At 34.5% G+C, this 22746-nt stretch overlaps 2 protein-coding genes across 2 annotated transcripts in view; both read left to right on the top strand.

The window, feature by feature from the left end:
* LOC102807833 (uncharacterized) overlaps positions 1-22746 on the top strand; it is a 150327-nt gene that overhangs the window by 75901 nt on the left and 51680 nt on the right. The window contains 3 exon segments of the mRNA XM_085504016.1: positions 3599-3760; positions 4518-4802; positions 5975-6304. Of these exon segments, the coding sequence (XP_085360142.1) occupies positions 3599-3760; positions 4518-4802; positions 5975-6304 (777 nt within the window).
* On the top strand, positions 8435-15819 carry LOC146738995 (receptor-type tyrosine-protein phosphatase mu-like). Its single transcript, XM_085503531.1, has 13 exons — positions 8435-8446; positions 8702-8972; positions 9149-9369; positions 9630-9699; positions 11917-12023; positions 12204-12396; positions 12828-12957; positions 13105-13315; positions 13641-13686; positions 13821-13956; positions 14152-14207; positions 15046-15142; positions 15267-15819. Exons 1-13 carry the CDS (start codon positions 8435-8437, stop codon positions 15304-15306), a joined length of 1590 nt encoding a protein of 529 aa, XP_085359657.1. The 3' UTR covers positions 15307-15819.

Below are 22746 nucleotides of genomic sequence, written 5' to 3'. Positions count from 1 at the left end.
GAGAATGTATTTTCAGTACTGGTGATTGTGATACAGGATGGAGTGGTAATAAGTGTAAAGGTATGACTATGATATCACATCAGATATGTCAGTTTATCAATGGGTGTAAATACACAAGGAGAATGTATTAACAGTCCTGGTTATTGTGATACAGGATTGAGTGGTAATAAGTGTAAAGTTATGACTATGATATCACATCAGATATGTTAGTTTACTAACGAGTGTAACTACAAAACGAGAATGTATTAGCTGTCCTGGTGATTGCGATACAGAATGGAGTTGTAATTATTGTAACGGTATGACTATGATATCACATCATATATTACAGTTCATCAATGGCTGCAATTACAAATGGAAAATGTATTAGCAGTCCTGGTGATTGTGATACAGGATGGAGTGGTAATTATTGTAACGGTATGACTATGATATCACATCAGACATGTCAGTTTACTAATGGGTGTAACTACAAAAGGAGAATGTATTTTCAGTACTGGTGATTGTGATACAGGATGGAGTGGTAATAAGTGTAAAGGTATGACTATGATATCACATCTCATATATCAGTTTACCATTGGATGTCATTACAACAGGAGAATGTATTAGCAGTCCTGGTGATTGTGATACGGGATGGAGTGGTAATAAGTGTAAAGTTATGACTATGATATCACATCAGATATGTCAGTTTACTAGTGGGTGTAACTACAAAAGGAGAATGTATTAGCAGTCCAGGTGATTGTGATACAGAATGGAGTGGTAATAAGTGTAAAGGTATGACTATGATATCACATCAGATATGTCAGTTTATCAATGGGTGTAACTACAAAAGGAGAATGTATTAGCAGTCCTGGTGATTGTGATTCAGAATGGAGTGGTAATAAGTGTAAAGGTATGACTATGATATCACATCAGATATGACATTTCATCAATGGCTGTAATTACAAATGGAGAATGTATTAGCAGTCCTGGTGATTGTGATACAGGATAGAGTGGTAATAAGTGTAAAGGTATGATTATGATATCACATCAGATATGTCAGTTTACCAATGGATAAAATTACAAAAGAAGAATGTATTAGCAGTCCTGGTGATTGTGATACAGGATGGAGCGGTAGTAATTGTAAAGGTATGACTATGTTATCTCATCAGATATGTCAGATTACTAATGGATGTAATTACAAAAGGAGAATGTATTAGCAGTCCTGGTGATTGCGATACAAGATGGAGTTGTAATAATTGTAAAGGTATGACTATGATATCACATCAGATATGTCAGTTTACCAATGGATGTAATTACTAAAGGAGAATGTATTAGCAGTCCTGGTGATTGCGATACAGGATGGAGTGGTAATAATTGTAAAGGTATGACTATGTTATCACATCAGATATGTCAGTTTACTAATGGGTGTAATTACAAAATGAGAATGTATTAGTAGTCCTGGTGATTGTGATAGAGGATGGAGTGGTAATAAGTGTAAAGGTATGACTATGATATCACATCAGATATGACAGTTCATCAATGGGTGTAACTACAAAAGGAGAATGTATTTTCAGTCCTGGTGATTGAGATACAGAATGGAGTGGTGATAAATGTAAAGGTATGACTATGATATCACATCAGGTATATCATTTTATCAATGGGTGTAATTACAATAGGAGAATGTATTTTCAGTCCTGGTGATAGTGATTCAGAATGGAGTGGTAATAAGTGTAAAGGTATGACTATGATATCACATCAGATATGGCAGTTCATCAATGGCTGTAATTACAAATGGAGAATGTATTAGCAGTCCTGGGGATTGTGATACAGGATGGAGTGGTAATAAGTGTAAAGGTATGACTATCATATCACATCAGATATGTCAGTTTACCAATGGATAAAATTACAAAAGAAGAATGTATTAGCAGTCCTGGTGATTGAGATACAGGATGAAGTGGTAGTAATTGTAAAGGTATGACTATGTTATCTCATCAGATATGTCAGTTTACTAATGGATGTAATTACAAAAGGAGAATGTATTAGCAGTCCTGGTGATTGCGATACAAGATGGAGTGGTAATAATTGTAAATATATGACTATGATATCACACCAAATATGTCAGTTTACTAATGGGTGTAATTACATAAGAAGAATGTATTATCAGTCCTGGTGATTGTGATACAGGATGGAGTGGTAATAAGTGTAAAGGTATGACTATGGTATCACATCAGATATGTTACTTTACCAATGGGTGTAATTACAAAAAAAGAATGTATTAGCAGTCCTGGTTATTGTGATACAGGATGGAGTGGTAATAAGTGTAAAGGTATGACTATGATATCACATCAGATATGACAGTTTACCAATGAATGTAATTACAAACAGAGAATGAATTAGTTGTTCTGGTGATTGTCATACAGGATGGAGTGGTAATAAGTGTAAAAGTATGTCTATGATATCAAATCAGATATGTCAGTTTACCGATGGGTGTAATTACAAATAGAGAATGAATTAGTTGTTCTGGTGATTGCATAGAGGATGGAGTGGTAATGAGTGTAAAAGTATGAATATGATATCACATCAGATATGTCAGTTTACCAATGGGTGTAATTACAAATAGAGAATGTATTAGCTGTCCTGGTGATTGTGAAGCACGATTGAGTGGTAATATGACAGAACCCCACACCATCCCCGTGGCTTTCGTTGCGTATGGAATTTATTTTCACGAGTGATGCGGTGTATCCTGTAGCCGTACTTTCACGAGCGAAGCTTGTGAAAGTACAGCAGAATACACCGCATCTCGAGTTACAATTACATTCATTTCATTTCACTCGGCAAGTATATTCATGTACCCCAAGGGGAAAATATCTTACTTCTAAATATTGTTTATTCCGAAAAACTGTACTCCTGAAGGAACTACTTTGTTTGCTCTCAGACCTCATTTGCATATGGGTTGCGGAAATACCGATTTTGATTTCAGGGACGAATCAAAATAAACTGCAGTACATATGTAATAATAAGGGTAAAGGTATGACTATGATATCACATCAAATATGTCAGTTTACTAATGGGTGTAATTACAAACGGTGAATGTATAAACAGTCCTGGTGGTTGTGATACAGGATGTAGTGGTAATCAGTGTATGCCTATGAAGGCACATGATATATGCAAGTTGGACGTAACTGTATGCTTTATATGCGTTATAGTTGGCTAGGGAATTACATAGTATGCAGTGGCCATCTGTACTGGTATGGTTCAAATTTGTATTCCAATTATTTCTGTTTACAAATTATCAACTGTATGTCTTAAAATATCATAAACTTTTAAATACAAAATGCCAAAAGATTTGTCAACATTAGATTTTGAAGTTGGAATGAAATATTTAATATAATTAAATGGCATATTGGCAGTAAATGTTTCTGTCATACATGCACCACAGTCTACGTACGTTCAAACATTCACTATAAACATTGCAAATAGAACAATATAATATTTTATTTGTTTTTTGTTTATTTCAGTTTATTTCAAAGCTGTGTAGCGCATTTCTACGTACCTTCAAACATTCACTGGAAACATTGCAAATAAAACACTATAGCGTTTTATTTGTTTTTGTATATTTCAGTTCCGTCCTCATGCCAGGATGGATTCTATGGTGAATTATGTAACTATAATTGTCATTGCGAAAACAATGCAGCATGTGATAAGAACACTGGTGTTTGTCTAAATGGAGATTGTGCACCAGGATGGATAAATCTAGATACTATACATTCTGAATTTCAACAAGGTTTGTATTTCAAATCACTGGTTTCTATGGTGAATTATGTAACTATAATTGTCATTGTAAAAACAATGGAGCATGTGATAAGAACACTGGTGTTTGTCCAAAGGGAGATTGTGCACCAGGATGGATAAATCTAGATACTATAGATTTTGATTATCAACAAGGTTTATATTTCTAATCACTGGTTTTTATGGTGAATTATTTAACTATAATCGTCTTCGTAAAAACATGCAGCATGTGATAAAACACCGGTGTTTGTCCAACTGATCTTTATAGGGATATTGCCTTCTGATGAAACCTATTGATTATGATTTACTCTAAAGTCGTGTGATATGTATGGACTTAGAACTTGACTTTATCAGTACATTGCAATATAGTAGGCATTGATTTACTCATTTACCTTGTTATTCTATCAGAGATTTTATTAACACAAATAGATTAGGGAGAAGCGTATATAAAATCCGATGAGTATAGTAATTTTCCGACGCATCATTACAATGTGCAATATCATACGTTATCAATATTCAACATGCTTGATAACTCAGAATTCATTATTCTTGTGTCTGCCACCGTGGCAACGTAATTGTTTGAGTCCTAATCATGTGTTGCATGTCGCATTATATATTCGTTTGTAATCCTGTAATAGCTGATGTATAACTCATCTGACTTGTATCACTGACTGGTATAACTTGACCTGAAATGCCATGTTACAAAATTTCATATAAATGATCAACACTTTATATTATTTTTTTATGTTAAGATGGTAGTCCCACATATAAAGCTTCCTCCTATCACAAAGTAAACCCTGGTGAAGAAACATATTTCATCTGTGAAATCATTGGGAATCCTGTGGTAGCAAATAATGAAATGAAATTCTGGAAACTGGGTACAACTGACTTCCTGTCTCCTACGCATTATGATGATAGTGACAAATACACAGCTATAGGAAATTTTACTGGCGTTGTTGTTCAGAATAGTGATGTATTTGTTTGTGGTGCTCCAGCTATTGGATATAATGGGTTTTCAGTTACTTTACAACTGTATGGTAAGTTTACATATATTATGTATCTTGTATATGAAATAAGGTAATCACTATAAAATATAGTTTAATCATAATACAATACAATAGTAGTCTTGTTTGCCTGTCAGTATAGTATATTACTAATTGTAAAAAAGTAAGCATACAGCATCTGTATATATGACTTTTTCCTAAAACGTTATTGAAACAAAATGGACGATATGGGCATATTGGAAGTATAATGACATTCTTTTATCCAGAATTGTGGAGGAACCAAAATTGTAATTTCATATTACAGTGTATGGCATAGTGGGAGTGAATATAATTTTGTTTAACTGTGGAAAATATGGCTAGTGATACGGCTACTACGTGACAAGTGTTATAGAGAAAATAGAGTAATATTATAATGAAATACAAAGATTCAAATTCTGCTCGTTGGTTATATTTATCCAAATTCGTAAAAATTGTTTTAAAATTGCAACACATTTTGTTGAAGTACTGAATAAATATTCTAGAAATACACACTTGAGCTTGCTGAAATGAACTATTGTTACCACAATCCGTTGTTATCGGAAACTCTGGTAAACTTTCAGCAGTACGTACAATGAAAAACGTAAGGCAGTATGTGACGTAACGCTGTGGTATATGGGTTTCTTGACTACCCTGTCTTACGCCACACTGTAGTGATACGCATTTTATGCATGCACCATAATTTTAAGATCTTGGTACTGATTGTAATTTATAGAATATTATTCATTTATCGATTTCAAAAGCTGGGCTAGAGATGACCTCTTTTCAGTGAGGCGATGATTTGAACGTGTATATTAGCTGTTGCAGTACTGTGATAATGAACTCACTGGAATGCTATTAAAGATTTGTGTTTGATTACTTGATTACGAACATGACTATGTGTCCTAATGCACTGTTAGTACTGCTGGAAGTCAGTAACAAAACTAATGAAATTGAATCAAACTAAGGGTTTAAACGTGCATTTTGTTCACTGCGTATAATTTGACATGCTCTTATGTTTTGGTGACATATAATATATTACACGATTGTTTCATGACTAAAAAATGGAATGCAATTTGCAAAATAACTCCAAGAATAGTTAAAATACTTGTATTATGCAAAGTAACGAGCAGATCACTTTAACTAGTTTACACATGCCTAAACCACACCTATTATTTTCCTTTCCTCAGATCTGCCAAGGTTTAAGACTAGTAACAAGCCACAAGTATCAGATAGTCAATCTGACCAGCTTACTGTGACCTGGAACAAATGGACTACTGATGATATTGGAGATGGACCAGTTGTATCTTATAAAGTATACTACAGAGAGAGTGACAAGAGTGACTGGATATCAGGTCAAGTTATACCAGTCAGTGATACAAGTCTGATGAGTTATACATCAGCTATTACAGGATTACAATGGTCTACTCAATATGAAATTACTGTGACTGTTAAAAGACCGGGTCCACTTGGTGAAGGAGGTAAACTCGTGACAACGACATCAACTACATTGTGTGCAAGTAAGTGATGATTATATGTGTTTTCTATTTATAATCCAATACACTTTTGTCAGTGTCCTTGCATATGCCAAATGCCGACATAACATGACTAATGGCATTAACACCAATATTAGCTGGTCTGTGTTTCAATATGTATTTATTTTGAACAAGATATAATTTGTCTTTCTTGATTACATGATGTTTTTTGATGGTGTGTTTATCATATGTGTTATATATGTTGTATACGTGTAAGACAAAATAGAAATAACGTGGGAATGCTCCTTTTTGTCTAATGCTCTGATAACACTGAAACAAACGTTAAATTATGCAACTTTCAAAATCACTTTTTACATTAAAAAATGCATTTGAATACATACATGATTATGCTTAAAATACATTTGCAGTTTTGGAAACAATCAAAACATATTTTCTATGCGTTTGAAATATTTGTTAGGCATCTGATTCTGTGTGGTTGCAGCTGTTTGGCGGGAACATGGCATAGCACAGGCCACAATAAATTGCAAAAACTTTGAAGGTTGGTGTCTGAGGCTTTTTAGCAAGCAATTTTAATTGGATATTCGATATTCATTAAATCATCACAGTGTCTTTTATCTTTTATCTACATCACATAAATGTTTTCATTGAGTTGAAGCTCTTACAAAAAATAGAAATTAACTCGTTGCAAGTCATGATTTTGCACATTAACACTATCCGAATTTATATTTCAATGCAGATAATGTGTAATGATGATGCTTTTTTTTATTATAAAACGCATTTTAAAATGAGTCATATTTACCTCCCAACTGCACAGTGATGCACATCAGCATTTACAAAAAATTTGAAACCGAACTGATAAGTCCTTCTAGGTATTTTCAGCAAAATGATAATATATAACTAACTTACGTTGTTGATGGTGTAATCAATTCAATTCAACTCACCTTGTCCAACATACTGTGACATAAATTTCAAGTGTAAAGTATATTTAGAAAACAGGGCCCTTGCTGTGTGAATGAAAGGCACAGATGTTTGGATACTTTAAACAACCCATTACACATGCATGTTTTCAGGCTGCTGATACCATCACTGGGTTGTGTTGTCAGCAGAATTTGGGATACATTTATCCTGTCTACCCCTGTGGCATAATGGTATGTCTCATACAATGGAATGGTGATTGTGTAATACCTAGGAATGTGCTGAACCCAGTGTTGTTAGCAATGAAAATAGATATGACATCATTGACCCGAGTCCCCTAATTTAAATTGGTAGAACTTGGATAATAAGTGGTTTATTCCACTACAAAAATTTTCATCCTGTATTCACTGATTTGTCCGCTATTTCGAGATAACAAAACATTTCGTTAGATACATTTTATTGTTTGCATAGCCATAATTTAGTTGTAATGTTTAAGTTGAAACATGCTTAAGAACCATTAGTTAGGATGGTGACCTGACTGTAACATCCTGTCCTGCTGAGTACTGCTGACTCCCTGTACGTGTGCTACTAGTAGCAGCAGATATCAGTGATGTTGCCGATATTCTCTGGGCACTGATCAGAAGTTTAAATGGTAGTGCATCTGCCTCGAAAGTGTGCCCAATTTGAAGAAACGCAACATTGCACTTTGCTCTTCACCGGAGCATGGAGTTTTCTCTGTAACATCGATCAAATCCTAAGTTAATTTGTTTACTGTATATTCACATTCCTTGCTGATCCCATTGATTAGCGCTCCGTACTATTTATTTAATAGTGACGGAAATCTTATATATTGTGTTGTGATTTATTGAATTTGTTACCGGTATATTTCCTTCCATGCACTGCCTCAATTGCGATGATATTCTTTCGACAAACGATCCCAATCCTGTGAAAGCGGATGCGCTAAAGGGAAAGACTTATAAGATAAGCACGCTACCAGAGGCGTATATGATTCGACCTGTATTGAAGATGAGCTCCTCGCTCCTGAATACGCGGTAGCCCCACATATTCCCTTCCCCGTATTTTACGTCACAATACGTTTAAAATACTCAATTTTAACAGGTAACAACTGCACTATAAGTGCAAATATGGTTAAGCCATGATTAACTGACATTCATTGCACTGCACTGCACAGATCAGAAAAATGGAAACAATTAAAATAAACATAACATATTTACAAATATGAATATTCAGGCAAGTCAACACAATAGCTCAACCATTGTTCATTTATATCTAATTTAATTATTTATAGAACCAAATTATCCAACTATAACAAGCATTGCATCAACTGGACTGAAACGAATAACAATTGAAATACAGGTTTGTTCTTGATTTCCATTATATATTGTATATTAACAAAAAAATTATACCAAACATGTTATAATGTAATGTTCGTTTTCTCTTCCTGTTCTGTTAATATTTAATTTTATTTCATTTCTACTTCTACAGTTTCCTGCAATCGGTGGAATAAAATGCAATTATAACGGTAGAAACGGATACGTAGATTTAATCAAAGTGAAATTGAAGAAGACGAACACTGAGAATACCTACCAAACCAAAATCATTTATATTTTGGGTCAAATTAAACGAATACAATATATTGATGTTATTGACAACACGTTGCTACCTTATACAGAATATGATGTGATAGTTATACTCGCAAATCGTAATGAAGAGAGTGATTCCAGTGGCAAAGCGGTTGTAAGAATGGTTGAAGATGGTATGCATATATTACATGTTAACATTACCTTGAAAAGTACAACATACAGCACTGCTCCAAATGACAAACAGCCAAATGAAATATCCCTTCTCATAACTAAAATACTAAACAACAAGAATTAGAATTATTAATTTATATGGCTTTAAAATAATTGCAACGTTTCTGTTTTATTTCAGTTCCATCTCAACCAAGAAATGTCACTTTAGATCCAGCTGTGTTCTTCATTACTGTGCAATGGTTGATACCAGAGCCTGCAAATGGTAAAATAACGGGGTATCAGATAACATATTGGATATATAATAATCCAAGCACACTTAAATCATTAGAAATAACGAATGATCTTTTAGATGTCATGAAGTACCAGATAACAGACCTGGAATACGACGTCAGATATTCTGTAAAGATATCCTATTTTGGTACTCTAAGAACATTGAATCATATTGCAAAGTTTTACAATGTCTATGCTTCAGACAATGAAGCGAAATACATCCTTGCTGCTGCTGTGGTTACAATTACGTGTCCTTTCATTAACATTTCCCGCTATAGTTAATTACCCAGAAGGATCATACTAATATTATTTCCCATTATACAATTCTAAAGATTATCTCAAAAACTAGATTACTATTACCTGTATCTTTGCGTTTTATTAACTACTAGGTAAAAGCGTCGACTAGTGTTGGATATGGTATTGCAAGCTCTGAAGTAAGCATCACAACAGCTGAGACAGGTATTAGGCAAAACCTATTAACCTAGTATATGAATAACCCGGACATAGTTCATGTTTTTGTTTACCAAATTAAATAATATAAATTACTGTAAATATATTACAAGTGTGATTAATGAAGCGACATTAAGTGTTTTACAGTAATGCCTTATTTCGGCATTTCGGCATTTGTTGTTGCATTGATTTTGAGGAGAAGGATTTTATAATGTTGTGTTTTCATGGGAATATATTAACCTATGGCCACACAACTTGTGGTGGCGATTGTATATTTTTGTTCTGAATGCTTATTAAATAGTTAGTCAGTCGATAACTGTTTAACAAGTGCGTGTAAAATAAGGGAGGTCACCTACTTGCACCACTGAGACGAAAAGTTTTTTTCTGAATTCAGTTGATTGTGTACCTTTATTTTGCTTTGAATGACTTGAATTATTTTCGAATGTCATGAATATAATGTTTTTGGGTGAAACAAAAATTTGGGCTATTTATGCAAGACAGAAACGTGACAACGAAAGATTGAAAAGTGTGGCCTGGGAACGAGACTGTCTCTTCGCGCAAGCGACATTTTGAAAGTGATAGTGGCGTTTTCATAGTTGTGGTCAATTGATATGACGGAATTTGAGAAAGGAGGACGACCAGAATCCAACAGAAGACTTGCTAAGGGGCTTCTCCATGATAATACGCTGAGAAATCGACGGGACTTAAATTGAAGTTGCAATTCGCCGATTTTTGTCGTTGACTGGCCTGGTGCTGGAACTAAGTGCGCGTTGAGCACTTGCCGGGAGTACACGCGTGACGAGGGACTGAATCGTTAGTGATCGTTATTTTCAGAGCTTTATAAGAGTGGGTTGAGCTGAAAATGGTCGACAATTGATGTATTTAAATAAGCCATTTTTCGCAAGCTGCGAGATCACGCGTGACACGGTCCACGCACCTTAGCAACCAATTGAGCCACGTGATACAGGTCAAGCTTTCAGTTTAATATGGTAGCAACCACATTGTCCTACGTGTTGTAAACCTTATCTCGAAACAATATTTTCCCCAATGGGAGTCAAACGAGTGATTCTCGCTTTCAGTACAAAAATTACATGAATACTGGTTTTATTTTGCGATTCCCGAAACCAAAAACGCAGTCTGAAAAGTGTAGTGCCTGTTCTGGGGCAGACAATTTTGGTCGACACAGAATCATCTAGGACATGTACATGTGTACGCTTGTTTCCTGTATTTTGTGGGAGGAAATGCCCATTCGGGGTCATATCCAACCCAAAACAGCTATTGCTAGAAGTGTCGAACGCCGTATATTCAATCGAGGACATCGCCGAGCGGCAATCATAAGAAGCGCCGGAAAACATTGAAACCTGTTTAATACAGTTTGCAAGTTGTACTGATCAGAACTTTACCGTGTTTGTTTTCATGCCAATATTTAATTTTATGATCGTGTATTTTATTGCGACCCCGAATAATTTGACTATTTTTTTGTTATTTACAACTCACAAATGTACATCTTAAATTGTCTTAACATTAGTATTCCGATGAAAACAAGATTCCTGACATTACTGTTACCTCGGAATTTGAAAAGCATTTACATGCGATTAGCTATGCATTTAATGATAACAATATTGCCAGAGTTTGGCAATTTGGAAATTTAACGCACGACACTAGGTACACGCACGATTTAGCGTAATTTTGATTCAAAGCTTGACCTGTATCACATGACTAGCAACCGGCTGCTAAGCAAATTTAACGGTCTCGCGAGATTTCGACCGAGGCGGAAAATAGCCTATTGTGTTTTATGAGTAACAGTATTTATATAGTGTTATGTAGTTGGGATTATTTTGTGAATAATACAGATTTACCTTATTTATTGCTGATAATGTCAACGACTGTGCATTTATTGTTATTGATAGTGAGCGAATTTGTATGAGTCACCGTAAAACTGCCAAGTTCCATCCACGACATATTACATTAAATAGTGTTTACCCTGGTTCATGTCCAAGTAGTTTATAAATTGGAATTTGGCCGCGTGTGGTATAAAACGTGTGGTATACGCATTTTAAAAGTGGATTGAATTAAGGGCTTATCACTATTATCCAACACGGGACGTATTAGTTTCTATAACTGGCGTCTTTGTGCGGGCTATAATACGCATTAGTGTGCACTCATATTACTGCATTAATTTGACACCTAGTATTTCAGGATTTCCTACATAATCATTTGTTACAGTTCCTGGTGTACCCGGAAGTATTGGCATACTTGCAGTGTCTGAGTATACCGTTAGTTTATCATGGAGAGACCCTATCATCTACAAAGGGAATATCACACAATACAAGGTATATAAACAACAATCAAACTGATTTAAGCTAGATAATTGATATACTTAGCATGAACACAGACTAACGCACGAATATGTATTTCAATGGTAGTAAACTGTCATTGTTACAGTGATTTGTGTACATAATATAAATGTATATTGATTTTCGTATCAAATATTGTTATGGTTGTTTTTATAGTTGACATACACTGCGTTGGAATCAGTGTACACATCCGTCATTTTGGAGGTGAAACGTGTAACATTAGAAGGTGACACCCATTCCCATACACTGGCATTACCATCAGGTACAAAAGTTTATATATCGGTCAAAGCAAGTACATCAATCGGATTTGGTGAGGCTGCAAGTATTATAAGTGGAACTAAATTAGAAGGTAACCACTTTTACATTCTGCAATAGCGCCATTTCCGGAGCATATATAGCGAGCCATACAGTGTAATATTGAACCCTTTTGTAAATCTTGAGACAATTTAGAACATTTGTCAAATCAGCCTAATCGCCACGCAGGCAACGATCAATTCAACTTGTACTGTGGTAATCTAAATTTCAGTATAGTTTTCACAGCAATATTAAGCTTGAGCGACTATATATTTTGACCATTGTGTACATTCCATAAAAAAAATGCGCAAATGCAGTAGTGGTGAATGAGTTGCAACATCAAATTCAGTAGTTCTGCCGTATCGATGTATTTAATTAAAGCAGGGGAGTAGTCACCTGTGACAGAGGGCTTTAACGTTTTGTTGTTCATGAAGTAGCATCTGCCCATGAGCCTTTGCGGTTATTCTAAGACATTATTTTTTGTAGATGGTAGCATCGATGTCATTCTACCAATTCCAGAAGGGAGAAGCAATTATATATTCAAAGATAACACCATTATAATTGATTTAGCAAAGCTGGCTGCAAATACTGATATAAAAAGTGATACTGATCTATTGTGAGTAAATTACAAAGTAACGAATATTACGTAATAATATTATGTTAAATATTATAATAAATTAATTATTGGTATTTAATTATTGAATCGCTTTAATGCTCATAGAATAACTCTTAAACATTATCTGTTAATTTTAATCTGTTATAGGCAATATATCATAGTTGTAGAAGAGATTAAACTGAAGAAAAAACGTGGTGTAGCAGACAATCAGTATATATCAGCGTCATTTCCATTAAATGCAATTCCTGATCAACTTATAGTGGGTGATGGTGTAGAATATAATGGCTATCTCAATAAACCATTAACACAAGGACAACAATATATTATATACGACGGATTAGCAGTGTATACTACAGGGGTAAGACATTTAAACGTGTATTACTGTACTACACTAAACCATCCAATATGTTGTCAAGTAACCTTAGCTTAAATTCAATGTGAATATTTCAAAATGCTAAATGAATTATGAATATCCAGCCCGTGAAATGTTAGGGCATTTCACTGAAGCAACGTGATACATGAAAGTATACTGTAAAAATGCAGTGTTCGATTTTTGACTCATAGCGACGTAATATACAACGCGTGTAATATATATTTTTCTGTTAATATTGAAATTAAAATATGCGCTACGTGACGACCGCCAGCTTTTACCAATTTAGACTAATTGCTGTTTTTAATTACAGAATCAGAGTGTTATGTTGCGAGAGACGGAGCTGGCGATGTTCTCGGGTAAAGCTTAAAATATTTTTTTAGTAAAAGTAGCGCCTGCATTTAAATGCCATTTATTGTTTTAGTTTGCACAAATCATTTTGATGACTGTTGAGAAAAAAATCGTGAACGTTAACCCTTCTGATTTCTTTTAGTTGGCAATGTTAGTGACGGAGCTAATCATCTACCAATAATAGTAGGATTGGTTGTTGCAGTTGTGATTGCGGTGTTCATTGTCGTGGTTATAGTTATTGTACGCCGACGGAACACACTCAATAAACGTGATCACCGGCAAGTACATCTATTAATTTTGATTGATATTTAATATACATATAGACGTAAAGATTTAGGTGAAACTATGCAAATGGTGTCGTTTATTCAGTTATTGACTGAACTGATCTTACCACTACAGTAAAATGTTAAATTCAAGTCTCATTAACGTGTTACCTATTCGTTTATTTGAACAATTGCATTTTCTTGTGGCAGAGACAAGTGTGACTATGACAATCCTGGAAAATCCGCTGACTCAGAAGAAATGAAAGGTAATTCTCATAATCTGATAAAGAGAGTCATGCTAATAGGTCATATTCCGCTCACTGCGAGATCTAGCGTGGTCAAGCTTTACGTCCTTAGCAACCAGTTTGGAACAAGTGACACAGGTCAAACTTACCTCCCGTTGTATTCCGTTCACACAACAATATCGACTGTACAAAAGCACTTCAGTGGGAGTTAAACGGTGCTCTTACTGTGAATGCAAGAGTGATTCTCGATTTTATCTAAAAGCTTTTACGAATATTGTGTTTTTACTCATTTCCCGCAACTAAAAACACAACTTGTCGATAATTTTGGAAGACACCGGATCACGCAAGACACTTACAGTACTTTTTTAGGGATGGGCGCTTATCCCATCCCCCCCTCATAAAATTGTAATTCACCATGCGACAGTGTTCACTGCACTTTATTGGATGCAATGGTCTGACATCGTCATATTTAGACCCGATAAAAATCTCTGCAAGGGGTGTAGAATCCGATGTTGAAAAAACAAATTTACGTATAAGGCTCTTGATCTCGTATAAACGTAAAAAGAACGATAAAATAAATGAATCGCAAGTGTGGAAATTAGGACAACAAACAATATAATATTATATTTTATTCAAGTCATCAAACACTCTTTGACTAGCTTGATTCAGGCAAAGTCACACGTCCATTTGCCTTAACGGGAGTCATCCATATTTCAGTAATTCATGGGAATTATAGTACTTTTGTTTGCGACTCAAAATTCATCAAATAGATTTATGATATTGACCACTTGACCAGTCAATGTGTTTTATATAAGTATATAAGTCGGCTTCCAACAATATAATTGTTTTTTTTTTTTAGTTTATGAAGATATTTCATCTTTGGAAGATAAAAGATATCAGACCTTGGGAAAAGTCCAAGAAATCCACTACCAGAATGCTACAGATAATAAGACGGAGTGAGTACAATTTATGTACAATTCACAGTAAGATTTGTTTATATCCGCAGTTCCACGGACGTATTATTTGAATGTTGCTCTGATATCCATGTTTCATTTCAAATTATTTTAATTTTCGTTTCAGAAGTGAGGTTGAATACGAATTACCTGACCACTTAAGTTAGATGTCATGAATTTGTTTTTGCGTATCTGTTGACCGACTTAATTAGTTGATTATTAGCAAATTGCTGTGTTATGTCTGTCATCGTTTAGGCCTATTTGAAGTTTTGGACGGAACTTGGCTCAGTGATTTGGAACTAATTACCAGATAACCGTCGCGATTCTGACAGTTGGTATCCACAGTTATTAATGTAGTGAACGATTAATCAAAATATATGACGTATTCAGTACTTAGTGTGATTGGCTTTATGATTGAAGATTACGCCCTAGAGTCTTTTTACTGCATTGTAATTGGTTAGAGTTTTGAAAATGAATAAAGAGAGTATGAGTTGGTCTTGAAGAGTACTCTACGATAGAGGCAGTCTGAGAGTCGAGAGTCCAGTCCAGGGGCGAGCCTCGAGGCAGTCCAGTCTAAGAGAGTCTTGGGTCAGCCTTGAGAGAGTCTTGGGGACTTTTCCCCAGGGCGCTGTGTCTGATAGAGTGCTCGATTGACCGACTAAGACGAGAGCTGAAACGTATTTCGTTGTGTGTGTCTTACTTGACTGTAAAGTTAAAGTGACTTTACCGATCCCGTACCTCAAGGGGACGAGATAGAGAGACGAGACGAGATTCCCCCCTGACAAGTGTGGAGACCCCGTGGAGGAGAATATTACCCCTGATATAGAAATGATATGGAAGACCACATAGTTCAAAGCTTGGTGGCATTGCATATATGCAAAGTTAGTTTTACGTATTTGATTGTAATGTTCAATAGACTCACAAAATATCATATATTAGATTCGTTGATTGTAGCAAATTAAACAATCCGTAGGCATGTACTTGTGTTTCCTTCGTTTGTTATATATTGCATATGGATTTGATATAGAAGCATATGACTGCTTATTTCCGACTGAAAATAAATGTTAGCAATTTGGGACAAAAGAAGTATATAGTAAATATATCACATCTGTCGTTTTAACATAGTGACCTAAGGCTGACTAAGTCTAACGACATAGCAGTTATGTAATCAATAATATACCACAGATATAGAAATAATTGTATACGCAGAAACAACATTGACGCTACAAAGGTTATATAATTACAGTGTCGGAAAACACAACACAAGAGCCGAGGAAACCAACCAACCAACCAGGAGGAGTGAAATTTGGTCATCAAAGGACAAACAGTAAAACCTGATTAATTCAGTCTCATAGCTCAAACGTAGCAAACATGATTTCTGGCTTAGATTGGGTGATTTTAGTTTTTGTTATATATTTTTTTCAAATGGCGGGATATTGCAGGTTAATGCGGTTTATTGTTTTGTGTTCAATGTATGCATTTGTTATCGTTTACAAAAAAATACTATTAAGCTATGCGACAAATACATATCTACATAAATCGAAAAAATGGTTATAGTTGGATAAATCACAAAATCAAGTGACGCCAATGTTCATGTTTGTGTTCTTCGCAATAATGTATGGCATGATTTGACACACATACTTGTCTGTAGATGCTTATACAAATGTTGTTTTAGCGGATAACGAGTCCAGAGTTGTTTTTTTAAGTTTGATCATGGGAGTATAAAGTTGTGTACATTTAAATGTATTTGTAATAATGTTCACTAATGGAGATATACAGGTAAAACTTATATTTAAAACTTTTCCAACAATTATCAAATAGATATAGATAATAATGTAATTATTTAAAATAGACTACCACATATTTGGTAATGAACAATGGTGTCTAAAGAAAGAAAATATTTACAAATTTGGAATCTCGATATGAATATTATTGAACATTAATTAAATATCTAACAGTATGAAGATACCATTTAACGAAAATACTAACATTTTGACTATGGCTGTGACACTTTGAGCCATGTCTCATATGACAATGGCAGTTTAGCTTTATATGTGGGTTAATACAAATGTTCTTCTTAAAGCTAACATGTTTGATCCCCAATGTCACGATCTCACCTGAATTTCACGCAAGACTCGTCTAAGGTAACTATGAATAACAAAGATGTAATAATATGAGTAATCATAAGTAAATATATTATTACTACTCATACTAAGATATAATTAAGAGTCAATGTAATACTGATGAGGGATACAGTTATTATGAGTCATCAGTCATAAAAAAGTACTCAGAGGCGTTCAAATTCAGCTAAATTCGTGCTAATGTTGATAACTGCCACAAACTACCACTGTCGTTATTAAATGAGTATACTCGGATTCATAATGATGTATATGATTTAAGTGTTCCAAGTTAAAAGTGATTTTAATATCAGTTAAGTCTAATCTATGTACTGGTAGTATGACGAGCAAGATTGCTATCACGTTCAGCAATCCGTGATATGTTGAAGTATAAATGGTTTTTGAATGATAATGCTACTAAATTAATTTTCCCATTCACCAAGAATTAAAAATCTGAATTTAAGGATCATGTCAATAAATACATCAGCAAATAATAATAGGGCGTATATTCAGTTATTTGTCCAGTACACCCTTTCACAAGTCAATAATGTTGTCATCACTACACGTGCAACTATTACATCACTGTCTTCTCCTACAGATAATAATTATGTTGATTCTTGCATTCATTCCAGAGATTTATTGGCGTGTGAGATGTTACCCCAATGAAACAATTTACAATGTGTCAATTTCCTATTAGCAACTCGTTACAGACTAGCACACTTACAATAGCAAATCTTGCTATTCACACTGTGACCACGATAAATCAATTGACTGCGCTTGCTACTCATTGATTGGTGTTTGCAACATCCACAAGTTCCATGGTAACCAACTCTTACAAACGTCATGCCATGTCAAATATTTAGTATTTAAATTTTTAGAATTCCTGACAAGTAAAAAATCCTGTATCACACCTCCCTGATGAAGGTGAAACTCCTCTAACATCAATACAACCACCTGTACCAGTGACACTCATTTAGCACCTGAGTCACCGGATGCTGTCTCTCCATCATTCAACCCAACAATGACACCTTCTACTGACACAGCACCAAAGTCTTTGATTACAAATACACCACAAGAGGTACAGCCTGTTCCAGGACTATGAAAGACATGGATTTTTAAAACTTTATTCAGTTGCGGTAACTGTGTCTGGTTGTAGTCCAAGCTTTGTATACAACAGGTATGAGTTCATACTAAGACTTGCGATATTTTCGTTTTTTTAATTGTATGCAGAGTCATACCCTTTAGCCCCTGGTCATTATTAGTGATGAGATGCATATGTGTTGTCCTGATTCCTTGGGTCGTGTGATATTGTCTGTTTAGGAAAATATGCTATTCTCACTCGCATATATAACTCACTTAATTTCATCTAATAATAATGAAGGCGATTTTATTTCACAAGTCGCCCGTCCACTAGATTTCAGGGCACAATCGATTGGGGTCGAACATATCTAAACCGATCCGTGTACGGATTCGCGTCTTTTGTGTACAGTTGTCAAATTTACTTTATAAGTACAGACAAATAACTCAAATAATAATATTGTTTCAAAATATTTAATACGACATTATGTTAAATATAATAAACCTATTCTAGTACATAGAAAATATAACATTAATTAGAACACTATGTTACTGAATCGATCCTTTATTTGGATTAACAAATGCTGGTCTCCTTATATAAATGGAAAATCGAGTACAGCTACCAATGTAAGATACTTTAATGGTAAATGTATTCAGTACCAGATGGCTGATACATATTTTGTGGAGTTTAAATACTCCCCGTAGAGGGCGCATAATGGCTGAGTGACACAAATGCGGCAATCTCTGGAGATGTCGGTAGAATACCGATACAAAAAGCGGGCATATATAGCATATCTCATAGGTGACTCTACAATATCAGATAAAAATACAACACGACGTATAGAACAGGTATACCCTTACACCACTGCCGACCCAGTTACATTTTCAAATTGTGCACTACTTGTGTGTTGTATTACCAGCGTTATTGTTTAGATACTCACGCCATATTATCGTCGTGGTTTTCATCTCTACTTACAATATTGTTCTGATTGTAGAGCAGTAATCGAGTTTGCCAAAACTTTCTACAAAGAGTGCTTGAGTGGTTCGTTCTACGTGCTGAAATCAGTGAAATTATGGCTTGATTGACATTAACTGAGGGTTTCTGGTGTTTTATTCAATACAACGTGATTGGCTCTCGACCAATCAGCTTGGCTTATTGGAATATGAGAGATGAGAACATTATTGCACTGCTTTATTACATTGGACGACCGTTGTGTACAGAATAAAATGTAGTATGTCACTAAGAAAGTAATGTTTTGTATGACATGCAATAACTCTGGCTAGCAAATATAAAGTACGGTGTCTTGATTCTATTTACCATTATTTTTATTCAAGTGCATTTGCTGTCAATATCTTTTCACATACTACTGGGTAAGGGTCAAACAAAAAATACCACTGATTACCTTCCTAATCGTCCCATTATACGTCATGCTACATGACACTCGCTGCATTCATAGAAACACGTTTACCACACATGTTCAAAAATTAAAGTAGTATTATTATCTACATACACAAGATGACTTACTTACTCTACATACCTATGTGAAAACAGTAAACCACTCGTTTAACGTGTAATACTACTTGACATAGTTGTGTTACAAATAATAATTACGCCGTGGTAATATTACGCGGAGTCATGCCCTGTAGCACCTGGTCATCATTAGTGATGATATGCATATGTGTTGTCCGATTCTCTGGTACCGGCAAACAGTCATAACAATACTAGTTCGTGTAAAATAGTCTGTTTAGTAAAATATTTTCTTTCTCACCTATAAGACAAATTTAGTTCGGTATTGACAGCTAGAAAAAAAAGTACAGAAAAATGACTCATAAATATGACTAACCATAATGAACGAAAGCTTGGGTCTATTATTATTATTGTAGCGTTGTCAATACCAGTGGATTTGCTGCCAGTAAAAAGCGGGAAAATTCAAGAGAAAACAGTTTCACAGTCAATGGCCGTGAATCTGAATAATTTAAAATGACTTTCTGGAAATTGTTTCCACAATCTCATATGGCAAACTAAGAAAGATGTGTGGTGTCGAATAGCATTGTATTGATCACCCAAGCGAACGGCACACCATGACTGGTACGCCGTCTCGGTGTCCGCCGTGTCCTTGCACTACGCTAAGCTGGATCACCGCTGTTGACCGGCTGGATCGACTGTGCATAGCGGTTCGAACACAGGGTACATGTACGTCGACAATGAAACATTTTACATGATGCCGATGTTAGTATCAGATACTTGTTATCTACCAATTTCTCTTTTAAATAGTTTCTCCTTTATTCGTTTTCAAAAACAACATTGCGTTCATATTCATTGCATGGGGCCTTGATGCTCAATGTTGGGATACATTATCGCGTATAAACGTCATAAAATACACTGATATTGTTAATGTTATATTATATTTAATACTATATAGAATAATAAGAAACTTATCCCAGTACGTACGTAATACAACACATTATGTTACTGGATCGATCCTTTATCTGTATTACTGTATCCCTCTTCACAGAATTAAAAAATGGAGCCCAGCTACCAATGTGAGATATGGTGTTGATAAATGTATTTAACACTACATGCCACTAATACATATTATTGAAATCCAAATACACCATTTGTTTTTGAAAAATTAGACGTGAATTTATTGAACACCTTTGAACATGTAAATAAACAGAAGGAAATTTTGTATTTATAATACAATGTGCAATACATTGTTTACACAACCTGTCATCATTCGATTGTTCATTAATATTCTGACGTAATACGATTAGTTCGTCTGCTAATGTATGTATTGTAAAGCTCGGTTTTAATTTTGCTTATTTCGCTGACATGGAAAATGCGCTCAATTACAACCCAGTGAATATGTAAAATTTAGCATGGAACACATTATCTAAATGATAAAACCGTGAATTTAAAAACACTGAATATGCCTGAATTTAAACAGCATATGTTCAACAGTTTTGCTTATAATAGCATAAAATGCCGATCGCCTATCCAGTCTTCCTTTGAATAGAACATTTAAAATTTAACATTTACATTTCGTGCGATGCTCACTGTGTGGTGCAGTTCTATTGCTGTTTAACAAATCGACCGTGTCTTTGTAATTATTTAATTCTCGGCCATAATTATGCTCCTAGAAACGCGCAACTCAGTCACAACACGCAGGCTGAGACAAACCTCATTACGATAATAATATCTAAGATGGTGATTCTATTCCAAACGTGTGTCAATTTAATACAGCTCAACCTCGTATACAATGTTCATTAGATCATTTATCACCTGAAAATGTAGGTCAAATATCTAAAACCGAATTATTGTTTCTCTCTTCGAAACACTTTCCAATAAAATCTAAAAACAGGCGCTCTCGTAAAGATTGTGTCAGTATTTTATTTTATTATATTTATTTATTTATTTATTTATTTATTTATTTATTTATTTATTTATTTATTTATTTATTTATTTATTTGTTTTCTTTTATTTATTTATGTATATATTTATTCAATTTATTTTATATTTTTTGTTTTCACCTTCATGTATGGTTTAAACTTCATTTAAGTATAATGTCGAATTATAATTTATAGATATATCCAATATTGCAAAATGTATTGGCGTTATAACTGCACTTATTACGTCTTTTAATCAGTTACTATCGTAAGATTCACTGACTTGTGGACAAATAAAAGCTGGGGCAAATGGCATGCTTTTAGACAGAAGTGCATTGTTACGCGGTTCGTGACACAACCATGTTCATACATAATGTGGGGACCTTGCTATCTGTAACAGATGTCGTGTTAACTGAAACTCAATATTGCTTATAAAATGTGAATTCAAAGTTTAAGCTATTGCCATTCGAACAAATCAAAGAATTAAAAACGACTAAAACATTGGATTCAGATGTTTTTCTCTAATAGTCAACAAATTGTCTTAAAAAATTTGATATATTAAAAATAAAAAAATAAAATATCGCCCAGATAAATTTATATTCACTTCATATATGCAATTCTATTTACATCCACTGTTGTTTGTATTAAGATATTCCTTTCAGATGAAGGCGCGCGGCAAAAATGATAGCGCCACCACTGTTAACAAGAGAAAGGCTTAAAACAGAACATAATCCAAATATATTAATAGTTGACTATGTTAACACGTATGCTTGTATTTCAATTTTACTTATATAAAAGGTGAATGTTCTAGATTTAACGTGGCACTGGGAGTTCAAGTATTCCTAGTCACCCAACATATTAGACTAAGGGGTGTCTTAAATAACAACCGCGACACTATTATTAAACAATGTCATTTGTTTTCAAGCACAGGTTACTCATAATATTAACTCAAATAAACGTGCCACAAAAAAAATATTTTTTTTGCATACAAACACATCTCGTATTGTGTTCATAACACACACGCAA

The sequence above is a fragment of the Saccoglossus kowalevskii genome, chromosome 9 (genome assembly GCF_978046115.1).
Source record: "Saccoglossus kowalevskii chromosome 9, keSacKowa6.1, whole genome shotgun sequence".
Taxonomy (NCBI): domain Eukaryota; kingdom Metazoa; phylum Hemichordata; class Enteropneusta; family Harrimaniidae; genus Saccoglossus; species Saccoglossus kowalevskii.
This window is presented reverse-complemented; position numbering and strand designations above follow the sequence as displayed.